This window comes from Megalops cyprinoides, chromosome 4, assembly GCF_013368585.1.
Source record: "Megalops cyprinoides isolate fMegCyp1 chromosome 4, fMegCyp1.pri, whole genome shotgun sequence".
In the NCBI taxonomy this organism is placed as follows: domain Eukaryota; kingdom Metazoa; phylum Chordata; class Actinopteri; order Elopiformes; family Megalopidae; genus Megalops; species Megalops cyprinoides.
This window is the reverse complement of record NC_050586.1, coordinates 19006134-19028336: the sequence shown is the minus strand read 5'-3', so window position 1 is coordinate 19028336 and position 22203 is coordinate 19006134. Positions and strand designations below refer to the sequence as shown.

Here is a 22203-nt window from a genome sequence, read left to right as displayed (position 1 = left end):
AATTCGCTAAAGGACAGCTGATTTGGCAGTGTGGGGGGGGGGGGGGGGGGGGACGAAACAGGATATAAATACCACTTGGACACTGAACATAGAACGGGTAGCAAAGAAACTGAATGCATGAACAGCAACCAAACAGCAACTCCATGATCAAAGTGCGATTTGGCAGGAGTGATGGCGGCATTAGGCCCTGGCTGTAGGAATTATGCTTCCTGTTTTTTTTTTTTTCCCAAGCTATTATTTGGCATTTACTGCAGAGCTAAGTGCCTTTTTTGAAAAACTCGCCCTCACTGTGGTCTAAAGTGGAGCTCCACTGTGTTTTTTTTTTTTGCCCTGCTGTGGGGCGTGGGCAGGCGCTTACCGAGCGAGGGGTTGCCTAATCCTCCGAAGGCACTGGCTGAAAGGTTGCCGAGGCCGCCAAAGGTACTGGAGCGACTGAAAGGATCTGCAAAATGCCAAACAGGGATTAGCGAGGGGGGAGCTCGGAGGAACCGGAGCGTCCACTCTGCTTTTTACAAGCAAGCTCTTGTTTTTCTGGCCGTGCCATTTCCCCCCCCAGGCCGGATTTGCTCCCGCCTTGCTGGAACTGGCAGAGGCTCTGACCCATCACAGAAGGTGCGAGGCCTTGTGGGACCATGTAAGCTGGAAACTAGGGCTGATCTCACCCTCTTTGGGAGGGAACTGGAAGCTGGAGGCGCGCATTTATTGGGACAGACACAGGCTCGTGTTCTGGCCAGCGGAATGTGGAGTCTACTCGGGGCATTCCAGAGAGCTTTGGAAGGCTGCAGTTTTTTTGGCAATATTCTTGATCAGGTATTTCAACCTTTAATGCACAGGTGACACCTGAAAATTTCCAGATTCATCATAATGTACACCTGCACTTAGCTACACATACACATTTCATAGGATGCCATTTTTCTAAAAAAACCTGAGTTTACATGGTCTGCTGAATAACAACACGGACGATGGACAGCTACATTTTCTTCTCACAATATATAAGAGACAATAATATTCAAGTACAAGCACACAGCAAATTTGTTTGGTATGTATAGATGGTGGTCAGTAAAGGATAGAAAATCCCACTCAGTTTCTGAAAAGAATTATCATCTCTCATTCTTTGTTTTTGAGAGCAGTGTATGCTTCCACTTTCATAACTGTAAATCATAACATTAATAAACTCTTTAATCAACCATGTTTGTAAGTAATTTTGAATATGGAATTTGACCTATCATTTTTTTGATTATTTCTGTAACCTTCAAACGCTCTGTGCTGTGCAAGCGATAAAAAAAGTACAACACACGCTAAAATTCCTTGCTGAGATTTAAGGACAACAGCCATTTTTGCTAGCCTGAACTGAAGCCCAAGGCTAAGCAGACGCCTTTTGTCCTGGAAATGGAACTGCAACAGCTTTTCAGCCGACTCCTGTTGCCTGAAAAGCAGTGCTGGACCTAAAACAAACATGGAATTTTACCAGGCTCCTTGAAGGGTTTAATAATTTTTCATCACGTCCTCCTGCGCACCAGGTGCTTAGAAACTCAAATTGGATTGATTCAAAAGCTTGTCCTGTGAAATCACCTCTCTGCGCTGAACCCAAACAACGTATTTAATGAAAAATGCAGTGGAATACAAAAGCCTCCATTATACATCTAGTAAAGGGATGGATTGAACTTAAAAAGCCCCCAGAAGGCATTTCAATTGGCAGGGAGTAAGCGCATATACTGGGACTTGGAGGCGAATGTAATATTCACCAGACTGAGGTCATCTGCCTCACTTTACAAGATCTCTGGGGCGGTAAGACGTGAAGCAGGAGTGTCGGGCATTAGAAATATGCTTACACAAAGGCAAAGGGGAAATAACGTTGGGAATTAAAGGCTGACTCCACTCGCCCAGAGTGGCGTTTAACATCAGCCCAGAGGTTCTTTAAGGATACTGCTAATTACACACATGGGGCGATTCAAACGGCCTCTCCAAATGACCTGAAGCGAAGTACACAAGATGGCGCAATGCAATGGCACACTTGCCAATTCAGGACTTCTTTCCCCGTTAACATTGAAATGAACTGCTTTTTTTTTTTAAACAATGGATGCATTAAGGATGGAACTGCCAAATACTGAGAGGGCGGCTGGGGCTCTATTCTATGGGTAAAAACAAAGTAAAAAAAGAAGATGGAAATGGGGTGTTACTTACGCTTACCTGCCAGGTGGCTGGTGGGCAGGAAGCTGCTGTGGTGGGGGGAGGGGCCGTACGGAGAGGCTGCTGGATGCCCCGAGCCTGAGGGAAGAGAAGGAGCCATGTCTCTTAGGGGAGCAGACAGCAGTGGATAAAGGCAACGATCCATCACCACCTTTAACTAGATATCCAGGGACCACAAGGCAGTCCCACAGTGCTGCAACTGGGCAGTCTGTTCTACCACAACTTGCAACTTTCAAAATTCCATACAACTTGTAAAAAAAAATGTTGGGCAGGTGTAGAGCTCATGTTTGAAATCAATGCTAAACTGAGTTTTAACCCCCCGCTTCAAATATCTTATCAATGAGACTTCCCATCTGTGCATTCTCATCTCTTGACACAAACTGATAAATGGCTCCTCGTGAACACACAGTGGCCACTGTCTGTCAAATATAATAATCATGAAGGTGGGGTGGGGTGGGGGGTGGAGGGTCAAGGTTCTGTGTGTATTGTCTGGGTGGCCCCCTTATCTTACAGTGGTCTCAATCTCACAAAGAAGACTGACAGAGACTGTTCTTCAGGAGCTTCAGGAGCTGGGATGGGGCCTCTGCAGCAGCAAGTAACAGATCAACAATATTTTTAACAGAGGCTGCCAGACAGTTGCTTAGAGAGGCACTTCCAATCCAAAGGCCCAGGACCCCTGACCTCGCCGGGCCAGCTGGGCAGGCAAGGCCCCGGCTTTATAGGCCACTAATGAGGCATAGTCAGCACCTCCCGGGTCCCTCAAGAGCAGGAAGAACTGATTTCTTTTGTGGAGGGAGGGGGCTCCATTAGGGGAGAGATGGGGGGGGGAGATGGCAGTTGCTGGCTCAGTGCGAGAGGTCGACCTCTTTCACAAAATGCCCGGTGTAGTTTTTCACTGGTCTTTTGTAAATCGTTAATGAGCGAGCCAATTACAAGCTCATTTATAACATGATAATGGATAATTACAACCTAAAGGGCAACTGCCTTTATGTCGCCCTTCACCGACACCATTACGGCTCCATTATCACACGCAGACTTGGGAGTTAGGTCTCATTCACATTCATGGTGATGGCTCACCAGCCTGTGTAGGGCAACATTTACTGCGAGCGACTCATTCGAGTGGACTGCAGTGAGGAAGCGTCCCTTTTAGCAGGGAGCCACAGTCTCAGTGGCGAAGGGGAAAAAAAATCTCCCCTGAGTGCAGCCACAAAATTGACTCACTCTCTCTCACACTTTCAGTTCACTCTGCCATGGTCAAGTGATCCGGAGCTTCTCAAAATGTGAGAATTGCTATCCAGAGCGCGTTGGGGTGGTCGCAGCAGAAATGCCGACTGACACCGACTCAAAAAGGCCAAAGGCCTAAAACGGAATCCTTCAACTCCACAGCAGATTGCACAGGGGTGAATCAAGAGCAATGGCAGTGCTGTTTATTGCCAGTGCGATACATGTGATAGGCACGTCTTTTTTTAATGAATGCTCCTTTATTCTAGATCCACATTTCTACTTCTGCACATGATGTGAAACTCTTAAGAGGGAAGTACTGATTTGTTAGGGCCTTGTGTCTGTCCTGTGTGCTGAGGAGCAGATGTACCCACTGACCTGTGGAGAAGAGGGGTCGTGCCAGGTCATGGGGGTATGGGAATCCAGGAAACACCCCTGGAGCTGGGGGGCGGCTGAACAGGTCCAGCTTCCCATTCATGTCCAGTTTATGAGGATCCAGCTGCATCTGCTGTTGAAAGGGGAGCCAGGGAGGAAGAAGATAATGGACAGAGGGAGGGAGGGATTGAGAAATAGAAGGGTAAAAGTTAAGAATGATTGCAGCTACCCCTACAAAGCTTCCAACTTCATTGTAATTCATCTGTAATTTACCATACAATTATAAACTGCCATGTATGCCTAACTGTAGCTTGAAATAGTCTCCTGGAGATTTAAAAAGTGAATCATCATTTGAAAATGACCCCTTAGTATAGTGTTTCATCAGATGTATCAAACACACACCAAACAGTGGTCGTCCCAGGGCATATCCATTGCCTTTCTTGATCTCCAAAACCAGCCTCGCTCTGAGACTTCAAGGGCTTACTATATGTTATCAGGAGTCCACTGACCAAATTCATATTTAATAAAGATTTCACACATACACACCTAAGCGTCACATAGGGATGTGAGGAAGCACAAGGAGAGGAAGCATTCCCTGTGATGTCAGTAACATACAACATTAGATGTAAGCTTAGCTACCCTACCTTCATCTTTTGCTGATGATGGTAGATCTGCCAGGCGATTTGTACATGAACAGCACACCATTTACCAGGCTTCTACAGGGATGAGAAGAATAATGTGAGCTACTGTACAAAATTGAATGCCTGAAAAACAACTAAAGATTCCTCTGAGTGCAATAAAACAACACTTACTCTGACTGATGTCCTGAAGGGATCCGTTACCTGTGCATAAATATACAAAAGATTAATTATATCAATTCTACAACAACTGAACACCAATACACAAAACACCCTTGATAATTTAAGACTTGATGGAACTTCACTTCTAAGTAAATTTTTCACAATAGGCTACACATAATAGACTACACTTAGCCACTTAAATGTGGGTTTTCCAGATGGCTTGCTAAACCTCCTATTTTTTTTTTCCTGAGGAAACAGGATGGAATGTTTCCATTGAAAGGCATGAGACCGACTAACGGTCTCTCTCTGTAGAGAAGAGAGGAGGGAGATGAGTGACAGTGGCTTACCCTTGGATCCTTCTGTAGGAGTGTGTGAGGAACGGCCCCAGGGCGGGCTGCTACATCAATAGGATTGGAAGCCTGGGTGACAGAGACAGATAGAGGGGTCAGAGACACACAGGAAGGGGAGGGCAAGAGGGAGAGAGAGAGAGAGAGAGAGAGAGAGAGAGAGGTAAGCATTGCACACAGACACTCGCTCTGGTAAACCGTTTTTGAAAGAAGACCATGGAAACATGGCTCTGTCCCTAAATTGTTACCAAAGGGAAAAAACACACACACACAAAAGCTCAAAACCCATTACTAGCTTACGCTACATTAAGTGAGATGAAGAGGATGACTGTAGTTAACGGTGTGGGCATTGTTGACGCTTAGCTATGCATGTGGAGAAGGAGGAGCGTCCCTCTGGACAAATTATTGGTCTGGTGTGGAACTCGAATACTTGCCAGGCGAGGGATGTTTACAAGCTAAAATTGCCTCTGGCCCAGCAACAGCTTAAAGGCAAGGTTTTTAAGACAAAGAGGGATGAGGGCTGACTCGCCAACCTGACAGGGTCTGCCCGCACGGCTTTCAAAGCGGAGTGCCTGGAGCAGCCATACTAATCTATCCCAGAGCAGAGCAGAGCTGTGATAAGGTGAGGGTGAGGGGAGCCCAGATTGTGCTGCTCCAGCATCATTGGCTGCTACTTACCGGTGCTTTAGTTGCTGAATGGGAGGGCTAACTGTACTCTAACCATCCGGAGGCTCACAACAAAGGACCTTAATAGAGTCTGCTGGGGATAAGGCCAGCGGATTTAGGCCAGCTTTGATTGGTGGCTTACACAGGGTCAGAGGCATTGGGCGTCTGCCAAGCTCAGATCGTCACAGTTCACCCGCATGGCTGCTTATCTCCCACAGCCCTGCCTGTGCTATTCTGCTAAAGCCGGACTGGCTTAAAACCTTGTTTGCATAGCCCATTATTGGAAAAAAAGGCCCAGATTTATCAGCACTGTTACACTTAAAATGCAGCTGCTGTCCTGTACACAAAATGTAAAGCCAGGCTTTCATGCCATTGATGCAAAGTCCCAGTTTTACACTTAATTCGGGAACAAACCATGAGGAACACTACGTTCCTGGGCCTACTTTGTAAGTCCATGATTGTGAGCCTGTGTGTATGTGTGTTTATGTGTAAATCCATGGTAGTGTATGTAAGTGTGTGAGGCTGTGTATATGTGTAAACCCATGCACTTACTTGTATACAAGTCTGTGTGTGTGTTTGTGCAAGTATACCTTGGGTTGGAAGGCTCCTTGCAGTGAACTGAAGGGTCCTGTGTGTGGAACCAGGGGAGGCATGCCCGGCATTGTTGGGGGATATGAGGGGAAAAACTGGGAGAGAAAAACACATGGAGAGCTAAAGATACAAAAAGATATTCACTTCATACCACAAATTTTAACTTACAAATTGACATGGGCAGATCTTCAGGCTCACTTCCCCCTCTAAGCTTAATTTATTCATATTAGCAAAATAATTTTCAGAATGAGCATGCCTTACACATTGTATATAGCATTTTCAGCATAAATTCTTTAGAAGAAAACACCTAACACAATGCAAACCTGACAGTCACACTAACACGAATGGGAACCCAAGCCATTTGGTGACTTACATTTGAATGTCTCAGGAAGGGATTGTCCAGCTTTGGAGCGTACTTGTCGAACTGAAAGAAGGAAAGAGGACACAGTGAGTGACAGATCACTGACACAAGACTAGTCCAAAGTGCACCATCAGCACTGTACATCTGTGAGCAGACAAGGAGTTGGTTTAAACAAAAAAGAAAGTGAGGCATTATAATTTCACAGGAGAATGAAAAAAGATGACAGCATTTTTCATTTTCTATTCAGTGATCAAGTAAACAATAAGATGCACCGAAAACAGAGGACGCCAGAAATCATATTTTACAGCAGCTGGTAATGGCAACAAACTGTTTTCTGAAGTTGTGAAATATCCCAACTTCAAATGTTAATGCAACGGGCAATAACAATACAATGTCTATACAAACATGGAAGAATTTGCTTCAGTGCATGAGGCCAGGCATTTTCACACACCAAATTTAAAGAATAAATGGGCGTTCAAAACAGTCTGAGTCTTCATCTCGTACTGCAACGCCACTGTAAGTAATTGGACAGCCCCGAAATTGTGCAATTTACGGAGCTGAAGTGTTTAAGCATGTGATTTTTGTACTGCATACAGAGTAAGCTATGGGGAAAGGGCAAATAAATCACAAAGAACAAGAGGTGAGGGATATACTTTTGGAATGGTGGTCAATTTCAGACTCAGAAATACTGCCTTCATTTTGAGTGAACGAACTACTGAATTTTCATATTTGTATTACAAGATATCAGGAGGCTCAGCGAAGATGTTTTTTTACAGAGCAGTTTTACTGGAAATGCATGGGTTGTATGAAGTGAAAGGATCTATTAAGGGACCTTATCAAGCAGTGATTCATGGAAATGAATCAAATCCTTTGCAGCCACTGTACAGCTTTTATGAATGTCTTTGTGTGTGCACATCACTGTAAAAGCGGGGATTAAAACACTAAGTCAGTGAACAACGGCTTGTTTTTCCATTTCATGGAGCTATACTTTGAGGCCTTGCCCTCGGCCTTGGTGGTGGCCCACTGCGCAAACTTTTTCCAAAAAGCGTGCATATTCTTAAATATTTTTCATCTGATACAGGTATTAAATTGCAGGGGGAATTTTCATATATAGAAATGTACTTTTTAAACACTGTGTCTGTTATTACTGGTGCTGAGGAAAGACATTTGGGTAGACCACATCTGTAGCTGATGGGAGACACAAATTTGGACTGCTGAGCTTGTGAGGAAATAACTCTTAGACTGCTCAGCTTCAAACCTCCTATGTGGTTTAGTGCAACTGCTTGCTGATAGTCAGGGATTACTCAGAGACTAATAAAATAATTATGTTTGGATTTTTGAAAAGGGCTGTAGCCTTAAGGCTGGGCAGATTCTAATCCTAAAACTTAGGCACATGGCGTAGGCTGTAATTCCTTCAGGAACATGGGGGCAAGAGCCAGGAGAGAGAGCACTTCTCAGCTCATGAATGGGGACTTTGTGAGCTAGTCTGTAAGCCAATACAGCTCCCCTTTTCAAACGGGCTAATAGCAACTGACAGTAACTTATTTCTATTACATAAATACACAAACCATTTGCAGGTACTTTTTGCTGGTGTTTTCACAAAGCCGCCTTGGCAGGCGATGCTGTCTCGGTAAAGGAGTGCGAAACAGTGACGCTGTGTGCCGCGCCTCCCACGGTACGGGCGGGAGGGCCGCGGCTTCTTACAAGCGCGATTGCGGCAAGGGGCCTCGGCCGACGGGTCTCCCCGTGAAGCGGGGCCATTCATGGTGAGGACCCGTGACGGCGGCAGCATGTTTGTGGGTGATAATTGCCCCTACTCAAACACAGGATGCCCTATTGATGGAAAAAAACGCTGAGCCAGCAGCCTGGCTCGTTAAACGGTCCATCCCCGCTGAAGGGAGGGTCTGTTTCGTGCTTTGCACTGGGGAGACTAATACACGCCACTTTATGGCTGTCTGTAAAACTCATGCTTTGTAATTTACAAGCTCTGTCTCAGGATTATTGTAAACAGCTTTGGATAATTAAAGCTCCATACTTCATCTTTAAACAATTAAGGATATTCCTTTACAGGGACAGAGGGGGAAAAGAAAACTCAATGTTGCCATTTGGCAAACCAGCTGCTTGAGGGTGTATAACAATAAACAAATACAGAGGATTCATAATTTCATTAATTATAGCTATTAGCCAAAGGCTGTTGCAGAGTTTAAATAACATGAACTGCTAAATATGAGCACAGCTGGGCTGTTCCAGCAACTGTCTTTCATGACAAATACTAAAGCAACCGCAAAGACATCATCATTTCTGCCTTTCAAAATAAACAGCGAGTATGAGGGAGACAAAATTGTTATGGAGAAAAAAAAAACATCGGTTAAATAAATCACACAACACATTCCTCTTGCGGTGAAATACAAGCACATTAAGGAGTCATCTAAACATTTCCAACTGCGTAGCTGCATTCTGTTACCGCAGAACATTTGAGCTTAAACAACATATAATGCAAATTTAAGCAAGATAAACAGATGTCAGGTCTGAATATCTTGGTGCCTTTAACATCATAGCATGTATAATTTATCACACTTGCATTGGAAACAGAGATCCGAGTGGATCATGGCAAAAAATAAAACAGCAGAACACTTCATACACACAAAGCTATTTTACTAGATGAGAACCACGATCTAAACTATCTCTTGGTTATTAAATAGTGGAAAATGAGCTTTTCCTACTTTCCAGCTTAAAAAAGACGGGATAATTCCAGATATACTGACACACAAGGGTGCAAGGACGCACGCCCTTCTTACCAGAGGTCATGACATAATGGATTATTTTTCATAAGAATCGCGTTGAAAGGCCATTTCACATAAATTTATTCCAGGAATCTCTGTTTCAGATTGCTACAGTATGTATTTTGCCGTGGTTTCCAGAACCCTATTTTCCTATATAGAGATGCCAATGTTTTCTCCTGGCTGCCTAGTGGCAACAAGGGCACGGAAGAAATTATACATTATCAAAACAGTAACAATGACATCATTCCTTTCATCTGCCATGAAGTAATTTTCTCCGACTGCAAGCTTTGAATTTGCCATTTCAACCATGAGGTTCCTTTTTATACTCCAGTCATAGACCTGTCACGCAACAAACCATTTTGATTGGCATTTGTAGCTACCGTAGGCAGGGAAATCAGAACATTTCAAAACAGTGAAAATTGCTTCAATTGGAAATAACAAAACATTCCAGTCATTTGAATTTTCCCCATCTTCCGGGAGAAGAGCGTTAGGTTGGAAGCATGACAACAGAGGGATGAATAAATTAACTTCATTCAGCTGAGATTCATGAAATACAATCGGCGAGATTGTGTGCCTCGCTGCTTTGAGGAAAATGTGGCTTTGGCACTTTAAAACATATGAAGGGGTAACCCTGTTTTTAATTGCCCTCAGATACCTGGAGAATAAAGATTTAAAGGCACTGTGAGAAGTGATGCTAAGTGCACAGCATTAGCCCTTTTAGTCTGGCTGTAGTGATACTGTAGACACTGCTAGAATCTCTGGATGGCTTTGCCTGGCTCCTTCCTGTTCATTCAGACATAATGCACTCAAGTAAGATGTACACTGGTTTAAGGATGTACACCTCTTCCAGGTCTGATTATGTTGACAGTGTGTGGCAAAACAGAATCATGGCCAAGTTGATGGGGCAGCAATAGAGGAGGTGCTTGCCGCTTGAGGAGAACGGGGCGGTGGATTCAGGGTGGGAGGGGAGGGGTGGGGTTTTCAGTAGGTGGAGAGGGAGGTGGGAGCTTTACTTATCCTCACATTTCTGGCTGGGGTACGCACCATGGGAGGTGCAGTGGGCGGAGCAATGATGGCCGCCGGGGGCAAGCTTGCGGGGAAGGGCGTGAAGGTGTGCTGGTGGGTGTGTTGGTGCTGGTGCATGTGCTGATGTTGGTGAAACTCGGCCCTCAGGAGGGAGACGGGGGCCAGCGGGGAGGCGGAGGGCCCCCGGCTCCGCTCTGAACTTTGAACCAGGAAGCGGTTGTTCAGCTCCTGCCGCAGGAGGTCATGCTCTGTAAGAAAGGAGAGCGAGAAAAGGGGGGAAAAAAGGGAGACACAAAAAGGCACGGGCGCCAGTCAGTCTTTACAACATAGGCAAGAAAGAAGAAAAAAATAGTCACCTGGCATTCCCTGTTTCTCCAGCTCATGCTGTGAGGGTTTTCTACGTGAGGACTCATTGGTGGTGGTAAGAGAGTTGCCTGTGACAAAGTGCCAATCAGAATCCCCGAATGAGGCTGGCAATACATGATTGGTTGGTTGAATGATATCAACAGGCTGGTATCTAAAGACAAGAAAGAACACCAAGAGTCATCTCAGCAGAAAACATTGACTCTCTTTCTCCCTAACTGTGCTGCAATGTACTAGTCAATTAATCAAAAAGATATATATGTGGTTCTAAGTATCTTTAAAGGTAAATATAGAATTCCCATTGCAGATACCATTACATAAATAGTTGTACTGACACACGCATTGAAGCAAATAGCAGATAGTAATATCAAAACACGATCTGTAATAAGAGAAATCTTTCACAACTTGCAAAAGATATGCAATGGGGTTTGTTTTTCCATTAACAATCTCATTATCCTCTCTCACACTTATCTATTTCTTATACAGTTATATCAATAGGCAGTTTCAAAAGGCATACTCACAGTGCAGTTATCATCTCTCTCCCTTAGTTAAAAAAACGTTCACAAGTAAACAAAAAGGCAGTTTCAAAAAGAAAAGTTTAGTTCATTGTGGTGAAATTGCCAAATCTGTGTGGTCAGAATGAATGAATCATATTTTACGCCTATTTTTACTCAGAGCTCTGGATTTCCTCATAAGGCAGACTAATTTAAAATCACATTTTGGCCATCTTTGAGAGCACCAGCAGAGCTACCTTTTTGGAAAAACATCTGTAATATACAGAATTTTATACAGATCATTTAATTATCCAATATGGAAAAAGCCAGAAATCTCATGGACTTGGTACAATGCCATACATGTACTGATTAAAAATCAAAGTTGTGGAATTGAAAGGGAGATTGATTTACACTGACTTACCACAGTAAAATGCTACACAGTGTCAGACAGATTCCTGACAGAGCCTTGTGGTGACTTGTTGAATGGCAGGTCACATTGATAAACTGAATATCTAATTACTGCGAACATAATAAAAAATCCTATTTATAAAGTTTTGCTTTCCTACTTTTCACAGCTCTTTCTACTGACAACAGTGAACAGTTTGGTAAGGTCGTTATTTTATCGGTACCAGTACTTTGGCTAACTGTTATACCATTTTTGAAAGTGACCTTTTCATAGTTGAGCTGGGATGTCTGCATCCACATGTGGCAAAAGAACAGTCCACATAAACAAAATCCCAAAAACTACCCTGACTGGAATTTTGTGAAAACATAGTAGACTACAAGGACAGTGCGAGGGCCATGTAGGTACCTTGTAAAGCCAGGAATGCAACCTCACTTTGTCTTTTGAATGAAAGTGTAAAATAAACTACATTCAGAAATCAGTGTTATCGAACAGACCATTTTCTTTTTTATGAACTGCCTTTTTTCCTCCAGTATAATGTTTTTACCCATTCTAGTTTGCACGGTAAGCTTCCATGTGACAGTTGTAAAGAATGTATGCATCTGATCAACAAGTGCGAATGCAAATGTTCAAAGTAGAAATTTCATTCAATATAAAAGTTTAACACTTGTGAAAGTGGACTGACTTGAGTAACCCAGAACTTACAAATCCCAGAGTGCCTTGATCTTAGCGAGTTAGGTATGTGCAGTGATTTCCTACCTGGGTAGGCGGTTCCAGTGGGGTGCCCTGGGACCACAAGGCCGTTAGTCGGTAAGGTTGGAGGTGGTGGCAGTGTGGCGGGGGTTGCGAACATGGCCGAATGGCGATGTGCCGGCGTTGGCAGGGAATAGTGCGAGGTAGAGAGGTTGGCGATGGAGAGGGGCAGGGCAGGGGTGGACGAGGGGAGGCTGTTGATGTGGGGAGATGGGGGCAGGTGGTGTTTGGGGATGCCGGTGACGCTGCTGCCGCTGCTGCTGCTGCGACTGTCAGGTCAAAGAGAGGAGGAATGATTCGGTCAAGTGGGCATCACTGACATAGGGTACTAAGAGAAATAGCCACAGGCATGAGAGCAGCTTGAGTCTTACCTGATGTTGTGAAGACCACTGTACTGCAGCGGGTGATGCACTTGGTGATTAATTATAGGCGGAGCGTGGTGCGGAGGGGGCGGAACCCGCAGCTCCTGCTGAGGCTGTGATTGGGCCCTCAGCGGGGGAGGGGTGGGGATCGGGGGAGCCGCCTCCTTCTTGACAGCTGGCGGGGGCGGGGAGGTGATCCGGGCTCTGGGTGGGGGAGCTGCCGCGGCAGCACGGGCCGGGGAGCCAGCGGGCGGGGACGCAGGGGTGGGGCTGGGAACAGGCTGAGCGAAGGGCACCTCGCTGCTCTGCTCCTGGCTGCGCTGGAGCCCTGAGACTTTGGTTGAGCTGCAAGTCTTGGATTCGCGAATCTCATTCGCCGTCACACCTGCGAATGCAAACACAATGCGGGGGAAATTAGGCACATGAGAGGAAGCGGATGCCGGCATCCGAGTGAGGGCAATCACTGTTGCGTCATTTCAACCACATTTGTAAGTCAATCTCCCATTTTGCATGAGTCTGTGTTTTCTGTTATATGTGTCAAAATGTAGTGCATAATAGCAGGTATCTCAAAATGCCTATGGCGATAGCTCTTTCTATAATGCATAATGACACACAGTAAGCGAGACTAAAAGAAAGCTAAGCCGTGCCTTTCTCACACATCTGTTTCCCCCCAGCCCCCACTACACCCACCATCTACCCGAGGTTCTCTTTTATTTCTCTCCCCAGATTTTATGAAGTGTTTAATCAGGTCATTTTCATGCTTGACTATAATCAGATGATCCAATTTCTGTGAGCGATCCAGTCAGTATGAATAAATCACACCTAATTAAAGTTAAATGCCGTTCCTATTCAGGGCTTTGCTGAGCACACAATCTGGCATGAAATAATTATGTTTCAATTGTGCAGTGAAAAGAGATCATGGCCCCTTATCGTGCCCTTCCTCGCATTCTCCCTCCACCAGATCTATCCAGGGATTTTGCAGCACTAGCCAAGCACTTTGAAGCAACTCAGTTCCTCTTAGTGCAGTCATTTGGGGCCCTGGCTGCACAAGTAGCTGGAATATGAGCATTCCGGGCGGCAGTGCGAGTGAAAAAAATGTGAGCCTTGTTTAGTGATGCAGAAAACAGTAAAACCAGTGGGGATGGAAATCCTTTCCATTTGGGTTCTGTCTAAAACCCCAAAAATACCCCAACGCAAAGATCATATTCTATTCCGCGTGGAGCAGTGACCACGCTCATGTAATGATCCTGGCTTTCCACGGGAAACTTGTGAAAAGCTTGAGTCCTGATAGAGCGATGACATCGCTCCATGGCCTAACACGCGGCAAACTGGGTTGCCAAGCCCTGCGTTAAGAGAACAGAAGTAACATGACAGAATTTGTGTTTGGAATTAGCAATGTGGGTGATTTTGAGTAATCAGCGCACCCCTTCTGGAAAGGGAGAAATTGGCTTGGCTTGCACCAAAGCTAACAGCTTTGAGTCTGAAGGGGAGGGGAGGGGGGTGGGGGAGAGAGAGACACACACACAGAATGGTGCATTCAGCGGCTCTAATCTGCACCTTTAATACAGCCCAAATTCCAGACGGCTTACTCGAGCCTCAATTAAAAATCTCCAAAGGCACAGCTCGACTGAGTAACAAATGAGCACCCCTCAAGCAGTTAGAAGCCAGTGCGAGTTAAACGCAGCCCCTTAATGGAATTTCCAGGGCTTATTAGACTCCGCTTAATCTTTCAAGGATTCAAACCTCAATAAAAAAGTATATAAAAATAAAACCCTGCACAAAGCTTTTATATGTATTTTCCTCTTCGTTTTATGGACAGAATGAGGAAAGCGAGGGGATCATGGGTTCCTAAAGAATACGTAAAGAATCAGAATATATAAAGGCTCAAAAAATACAGCCCTATAACCCTCTTGATGTATTCTAAGATTTCTGTCTGAGGCCTTGTTTGAAAGAAGCAGAAATTCTCTGTTGAAATGTTGCCCTTCACTGATGTTGCCTTGGAAACCCCTTCTCCGAGACACATTGTGTTTCAAACCCTGCGGTTGGAGTCTGGCCAGTGGATGACTGGAGCTATAATACTTAGGGTACAATGAGCTGTGGGTTATCTTAATGATGATTCTAATGGGATATAATGGTAGCGGGGAGCAGTGAAGTATCATCCGTGCTCCATCCTCATTAAAACAGTCCAGCGGGTAAGGGGGTGTCAACACACAATGCTCTCCACTGCTTGTAACGAGAGGCATTGATTTTAATCTAATTTTAATAACAATGAATCCAAGAAATGGAAGATGTCCTCTATCACTTTTATATTTCCTACAACATCATAACATATTGAAAAGAGCATATTTTTATTGTAATCCGTACATTCGTGACTGCCTTGAAGATAACCGTAGCCAAAAGACGGTTCATTACTAAAGGGCTATACGTCACAAGCTATGCCTGGCGCTTCCACTGACTGCATGTGAATACGCGTGATGTTATGTTAGAGGGAGGCACACAGATGACAAGCTGTGGCCAATATGCCCTGACTGATGCTTTCAGGGGGCACCCTGGTGACCCCTGTGTCGCTGCACAGCTGTCTGGACCCCGACGCATCACCCCTGCTGACCCCGTATGTCATCGTTCAGCAACATCTGGAGCGCTGGAGCTTTACTCAGAACACAGTGGCATGATGGGAGCAGCAGGCAGGCGGCCCAACGCCGGCAACCTCATTGGTGATCAATCAAGAAGACTATCTAGCCCCCCCACTACATCAGCCTCTCTTAAGAGCATGCTATCTATTGATTGATATTAAACCAGCAAATCAGAAGACTTGTTGCTAAGGTGAATGCCCCCTTCATAAAACCTCACAAAATGTTTTAATTCCTCACCTATAGTGGCTACATGTCCTTACTGGGAAGCAGCTACACTGCAATATCATGGCCGCAAAATGAGGATCACACTGAACATGTGAACAGAGCGAGTGGAACAGGCCACTGTCAGCACTGTGTTTCTGAGAGAAAGCAGCACATAAATGAAGTTTAAAGATTTACACATCCAAATTTGGATTGTAAATTCTCCCATGGCCCGGGGCTACTTCTACCACTGTGCTGAGTGAAGCAGCCTGCCACTGGAGATTGCTGCTCTTATTTACAAGGCAAACGCTGCGGTTTGTTCACATCATCGCTTCGCCAGAACTTAAACAGGCGCATTTTGGTGGGGGGGGAAGGAATATTTTATTTATTTAAAATAAATGGAATAAAAACAAACAACATGAAAACGGCAATCCCTTGAACGCTAAGAGGAAGAACGGGAAAGGCACGGCATAAACTCCACCTTGATGCCCTGTGCAGACTGATTTTCTACAGCAAACCTAGGAAGCGGAATTCTCTAAACCTCGGCTTTTACTCTCCTAGCCAACTGTGCTGGCCAAAGTGTAATTTCGAACAGCGTGGCTATTTAGAGTGCTAAAACAGATACTGGTTGTCTGGAAATCACCATCCTGGTAATTAGCACCTTTGCAAATAGCTGCAAGGCTTCATTATGGAATTTGGGTGAAAGACAGTCTGATTCTATCTCGATGATTTGGAAAGATGCTAAACGCCAGTCTAAGTAGACACTAATCATCAGCTACGTCAAATCAAATCAAAGCCAAACATGAACCTTGGATACCAGACTCTCATACAACTAAGATTACATTGTATGTTTTACACTTCTTTTGTAAAAGGGTTAGAGCAAAGCCTTGCAAAACAATTTTCCCCTCTAATACGCGGGTTAGAATCAGAGGGGATGATGGGAAATGGACAGAAAGAGGTGCCAGGATATTTAGAAAGTGGGGACAGCTGGCCCGTTTTAATTAGTTATTTCCACTGCAGCTGACAAAAAGACTTGATGGCAACAGAATGCAATGAGTGTAAAGCTGTAACGCATTTGCTGTCAGAGCCTACACATAAATTGGGAGCGCCTAATGTTCATTTCTCAAAGTTGGCAGGTCTGTCTGGTATGAATCAGTGTTTCCGCATGCTGGGCCTGGATTCGAACCTCGGCCATATGGCACGGGAGGCATATGCCGTTCCCCTCTCATGGCACATGCGCTTGTTGACGGAAAGGGGTGCCGATTCAAATCAGCAGGCTTAAGTACGGGTGCCCCGGCCGACAGCGCTAATCTGATTAGAGCCTGTCTGCCAGGAGTGTTAGGCAGCCTATTGTCAAGGGGGGCGCACACATTTCCAGACTGTACTCCATTGTTTTATTGCCTTAATCACCCTGCCGAGTCACTCCTGTGTGCATACGTGCCGCAAATGCAGGCAGGAAACATCTCCCATGGTGCCGCAGGGGGCCTGGAAACACGCTTGGTGAGACAGCAGGCTTAACGAGGGGGAAGATGACGAGGGACGAAGCCCTGCTGCTGTGCATCAGCCCCGCTGCCTGATCCATCCGAGGGCTCCCTGGTCAGCCAAGGTCAGCGACTTGGAGCTGGAGGTACAGAGCGTTTGGTGGCTACTCTAATTTTTCAGAGTGTGCTGGGGGCACGAAGAGGTTCCATTTTTCCTCTGCCAAAATCCTCCCCGCAACCCACCAGGCACAGGGCTATCATGTGACTGGTGCCATGCCGGCCTCTCTATCAGGCTAGACCCCTGGTGTACACACGCATGCACCCCCGGGAACCCCATGGAGGAGTGCTGAACGGGTGGCCGTGAACCCCCCCCCCCCCCCGCCTGCACTCAGACCGCCGTCTTCCAGCCAGCAGCCGACGCGGGGAGCCCTTGGCCTCGTCGTTCCATTAATTAGCGCGACTCGCTCGCCCACCGGACTTGAACGCCGCGGCGGCAGCTGTCTCGATTGATTACAGGAGAGGACGCGGCACCGCAATTATCTAGATGACTGGAGACAACGCCTGCCACTTCTAATAAAGCCTGCCGCTCCTGTTTGCCATCATGGCGACGCGGGGAGGGGCCGCGGCTTCACTCCGCCGCCTATACCTTTCAAGACCCTTTCAGGCCATCTCTACAGGGCACCATGCTGCTCAATACAGGCAATAATTCTGTAACAGCGTGTCAGCTTTATTTAGCTGCATAATGCCCAGACAATTTCAACAATATTCCATTGTTGCCCTGCAGGAAAGCATCCTGTTAGGGCCCCCAGCTGCTTTTGCGACGATTTACAAGCCATTGTGGGGGGAAAAAAAAACATTCTATCAAGCGAATATCTGCTACATGCTTACCTACTGACAACAGTCTCAACAGACACATTTTTAAAATACTTTTTCTGTTCCATAATGTAAATAAAGGTACTTTCTCATGACATTTCAAGCATGCACATACCGCAAGCCCGCATGATAGTGAGTGGATATAACGCTGTCTTTCAATGGCCATCTGATTACTTCTCTCAGAACGGAGATGGCAAAATGAAAATCATTCAACGGCTCAAGTGGCATGACGCTGAACTCAAAAAAAGCCCTGATGTTTTCCTTCCATATCTGTACCTGGGAAATCCAATGCACTGCGCCGCCTTACAAAAGCAACCCGACAATAGGGACCTGACAGCCTCTCGTGGTTAGCCATACATCATCCAATGCTTGGACGCCCGTGGCCTAAGCTGTTCAGGACCATGAAGGGAAATACTCCAAATATTTTCTGTCGGATTATGTTTCTTGGAGTGTTTTCCAGATAAGCTTAGTTATCTGCTTTGATTCCGGTGCCGGGTTTGCTTAAAGCTTTACAGGAACACAATCAGGACGATTCTGCATTTCGCTGGTGCGACTAAGACCTGCAAAGATTTGCTCAGCAGATTTGAAATGGCCAGGTGCGACAACTGATGGAATCAACAACGCTGTCAGTGAACGGAGTTCCCCTGGCGAGCTGTCCTCGGATCAGAGATGCAGAAAGGTAAGCATGCGGATTTCGGCGTGGGTGGACACCGGCACAGGAGAACATGGATTCACGCAAATTACAAATAGCTGTGGCGAAGAAAGTAAACCTCAGCATTGACCTGTCTCCGCTTTGAAAAAGAGCCCTTCTATTGTTTCAATAATTCAAACAAGCTGGGGTAATGTGATTCAGACTGCATCTAAGCGGCAAATGGAGAGCATTCATTTCACATGTTGAGTCTCCCATCGATCCTCGACTCCGCACTCAAGGGGAAAGTTATTAATTGCTCCAATTCAAACGCAAACGTCTCTGTACTCGGCTCCTCCCTCCTCTCTCTCTTTCTCTCTTTCGCTCTCTTCGATATTCAGGAAGCAATAACACAAAGCCTCTGGAGCCCTCAATCTGTGCCCTTGCAAATAAACAACTTCCACTGGCTGAACACAAACACGGGCCTAATCGTAGGACATACCTCCCCGAGGAGCAAGAAGGTGACTCACAGGGAAAAATGCACATCCAGTACACAACTTACATAATTGGGACACGGCTGAATCGATTTTAATTAATACTGTACGCAGAGATTTGACAAGAATGAAATGAACCTGACAACTGGAAACTATTTATAAACCCCCAAGTCATTTTTTTCTCCTTACTTCCCTCTGTCACAGGCGCCGTGATCAGAGCTGAGGAGGCCGTGCCTGAGGGGGGTGTGCCTCGAGCCGCTGTTGCCAAGTGCCTTCCCCCTGTGTGACTCGAGCGGGCCTCGGGGTGCCGTTCCCTTGCGAACCCCCAATGCCCCCCGCCCCCTCCCAACATTCCCTGTGCAAATACATGGCCACGGGGAGCCTCCCCTCTTGGGTTCAACGTCCCGTGGTCATTAGCCTGCTCCTTGTGTGATTTGCGTACTCCCCGAGTGTCCCCAAGGCCACTGCTGATGTGAGCAAAAGATTTGGAAAGGGTCTGTTCGGAAGGCTCCTCGTTTGCCGACTGGGTAGGTGGACTGACTTTGTACTGCCCTGCCCAAGACTCCTGAAAACGGACAATCGGCTGGTGTATTGACGGGAAAAAGGAGGGGCATTTTTACAATCCGTCCCTCTATGACTAAAACACTTCATCTAATTGGTGTGGATGCTCAGAAGAGCTTTACCGACCTTTTAATAGAGAATCCGATGAGGGTGGTGCACAGCAAGGCAGCACAACCCTCATTTTTATCCACCTGGATCCCTTCCGCAACTGAAGGAGAGCACAGGGGAAAGGCATGCCGATGTATCGGGTTAGCAAACGTACTCAGTGCTTCCCTGCTCCCCATCCATCATCCTTGATTAGGGAACGCTATTGGAAGCCACTTAGAGGGAGAGGGATAAAGAGATACAGAGACAAAGAGTGAGAGGCAGAGGTGGAGAGGGAGGGAGAGAGGAAGAGCTGAGGAGAGAGAAGTTAATAAGGGATAGGAGGTGGGGGGGGGTGGGGGGGGGGGTGGCATCAAGCCATGTCATGAAAACAAATGAAGACAGGTCCATCTTCTGACCCGTGGGGCTGCTGTGGGCTGCCTCCTCAAACCAAGCCCTGTCTTCTCTCATTTCCTGCTTCTCCGCAACGCTCACACTTACTCACACACGCACACACACAGGCCCACCACAGGCTCGTTCACTGACGCTCTGTAAACAAGGCCAGGCCAGAGGAGCTGCAGGATCTGGGTCAAACCTCACAGCGCAGGGGTGAATGTGTAAACAGTTGTTTGCGAATTTCATCTTGATATGCGCAGTAGGACTTCTCCTCACGGCTCTGTGTAAAATTACAGAGCACAATTGATTTCCTTGCAGCATGGAGGACACCGTGACAGATCAAGGATTCTGAGCCAGGAAAAGGAGAGCAGCAAATTTTGCCGTCTTCAATCGGACAAATCGTCATGGGGATCAGACCATTTTCTTACACAATGCAAATGCTATGTAAAAAAGGAAATCATTTGCAGTGTGCCGCATTTGCAGCACACATTTTACGCATTCCTATGAATAAACAGTCCATTTGATGCAGAAAATGGCATGTGCACCATATTTGGATTGATAACAGCTTGGATCACACTAATCTTGCATAGAATACTTTATATTTATCCCAACCATGCTTAAAATGCTTATCAAAAGGATATCCCTTTGACAATAGTCTACCAAAGAAGCATCAGAGAAGCAAAAAAAAATCACAGCAGATGTTGTGTTTGAAACATACACAAGTTTTGACTTGTTTAAAAAAAAACAAAAAAAAAAAACACAAGGGCTGCTGGAGTATTCACATGTCAGTAGGCAGAGGGCTTCCCTTCTCATTTTTGTGCCTACCAAATAAATTCACTTACAGACCCCAACAGAGAGCATCTCCCTGTCTTTGGTGGACGTGCCTGTGTGTAAACTGCCGTGTTAGCAGTGTCACACTTGCTAAATGTCTTTTAACAATTTTAAAGTGAGGCACAGATGGTTCATTTTCTCCAAATATTCCATCCCCGAACACACCTGCTGCAAGATCAGCCCACTGTTATTGTGTTCCTGGGTGGCTAATGTAGTCCACTGCCGCTAATATGATCTCCTGGGCTCTCCAGCACCGTCTTCCATTTACTGGTTATCACACAATCAGCGCTGACCTCCAAACCTGAAATTGCCTTGGGGTGGGGGGGTGGTGGTGGGCTCTTAAGTGAGACATTTGGTGGATTTCTTTCTAGTGAAAGAACCAAAAGAAACTGGCAATATATTTCGAACACCTCACTAAACAAGCGGGAGCTGCTTTATATACAAATGTTTTGCCTACTACACCAAAAAAGTATAGAGTATTAAATTCCACCGGGTCATTGTACAACTCTTTGCCCTTATTTTGAGGAGTTGATTAGAATGATTTAAGCCTGAGCTGTTTGTGAGATGGCTGTCACAGCTGTAATAGAGGAATAAACTGTCAATTATACTCCTCTATGAAAACAGCATGCCAGTCATTTTCATACTCTGCATATACAGGGGCAGACTATATTTATGGACTGTACAACTGCTCCTTAGGCAGGCCATTCTATGGGGAACATTCCACGAACATTCACGGGTGAAGTGGCAACCCTGCCCTCTATCCTTGGTCAGCATCCACTGAAAACAACCCTCAATCAACACCGAGTCATGCTTCTGTCTCCACTCTGCAGAGGAGTTAAAATAACTGCCTCTTCGGCCTGGGCCCTCGGTGGAGTGGGGCACCAGAGTGCGAGCCCATTAAAGGCCCGTCCGCATTCCTGCATGGGGAATACGGCGGAATCCGAAACGCCGGTGGCCAAAAACAACACCGAAACAGACCACCGTTTGATTAATAGGAGACCATACTGTGCGTGGTCTTTTTCCGAGGCGGGGTGGCATCTGACCATATTACAGCTCGTCTCTTAACAAAACAGGGAGCAATTAATGACGGTAACCCTATGAAAATCTGGTTTTAAGCACAATTTCTTTTCCAGTAATGCATATCTCATTATTCATTTTACCATATGCCCATTTCAAGGTTGGTTGCATGAACCTCCCATAACCTAACATATGTTCAGTGCTGCCATGGGAAGGATCAACAGCACTGAGGCAGGAAAGTCATGCTAGCATGGCAAAATGAAAAGCCC

At 45.9% G+C, this 22203-nt stretch overlaps 1 protein-coding gene across 9 annotated transcripts in view; it reads right to left on the bottom strand.

The window, feature by feature from the left end:
• fbrsl1 (fibrosin-like 1) overlaps positions 1-22203 on the bottom strand; it is a 252908-nt gene that overhangs the window by 3509 nt on the left and 227196 nt on the right. For 2 of the 9 annotated variants that reach the window (XM_036526244.1, XM_036526246.1), the window contains exons 7-17: positions 12745-13120; positions 12380-12642; positions 10717-10877; positions 6564-6614; positions 6190-6285; positions 4934-5005; positions 4599-4628; positions 4431-4502; positions 3790-3919; positions 2185-2268; positions 359-442 (exon numbers count right to left, since the gene is read on the bottom strand). In XM_036526244.1, coding sequence (XP_036382137.1) covers positions 359-442; positions 2185-2268; positions 3790-3919; positions 4431-4502; positions 4599-4628; positions 4934-5005; positions 6190-6285; positions 6564-6614; positions 10717-10877; positions 12380-12642; positions 12745-13120 — 1419 coding nt within the window. Of the gene's footprint in view, positions 1-358; positions 443-2184; positions 2269-3789; positions 3920-4430; positions 4503-4598; positions 4629-4933; positions 5006-6189; positions 6286-6563; positions 6615-10357; positions 10609-10716; positions 10878-12379; positions 12643-12744; positions 13121-22203 lie in introns of all 9 variants that reach the window. The other 7 variants (XM_036526237.1, XM_036526242.1, XM_036526239.1 and 4 more) reach the window with 6 other exon arrangements.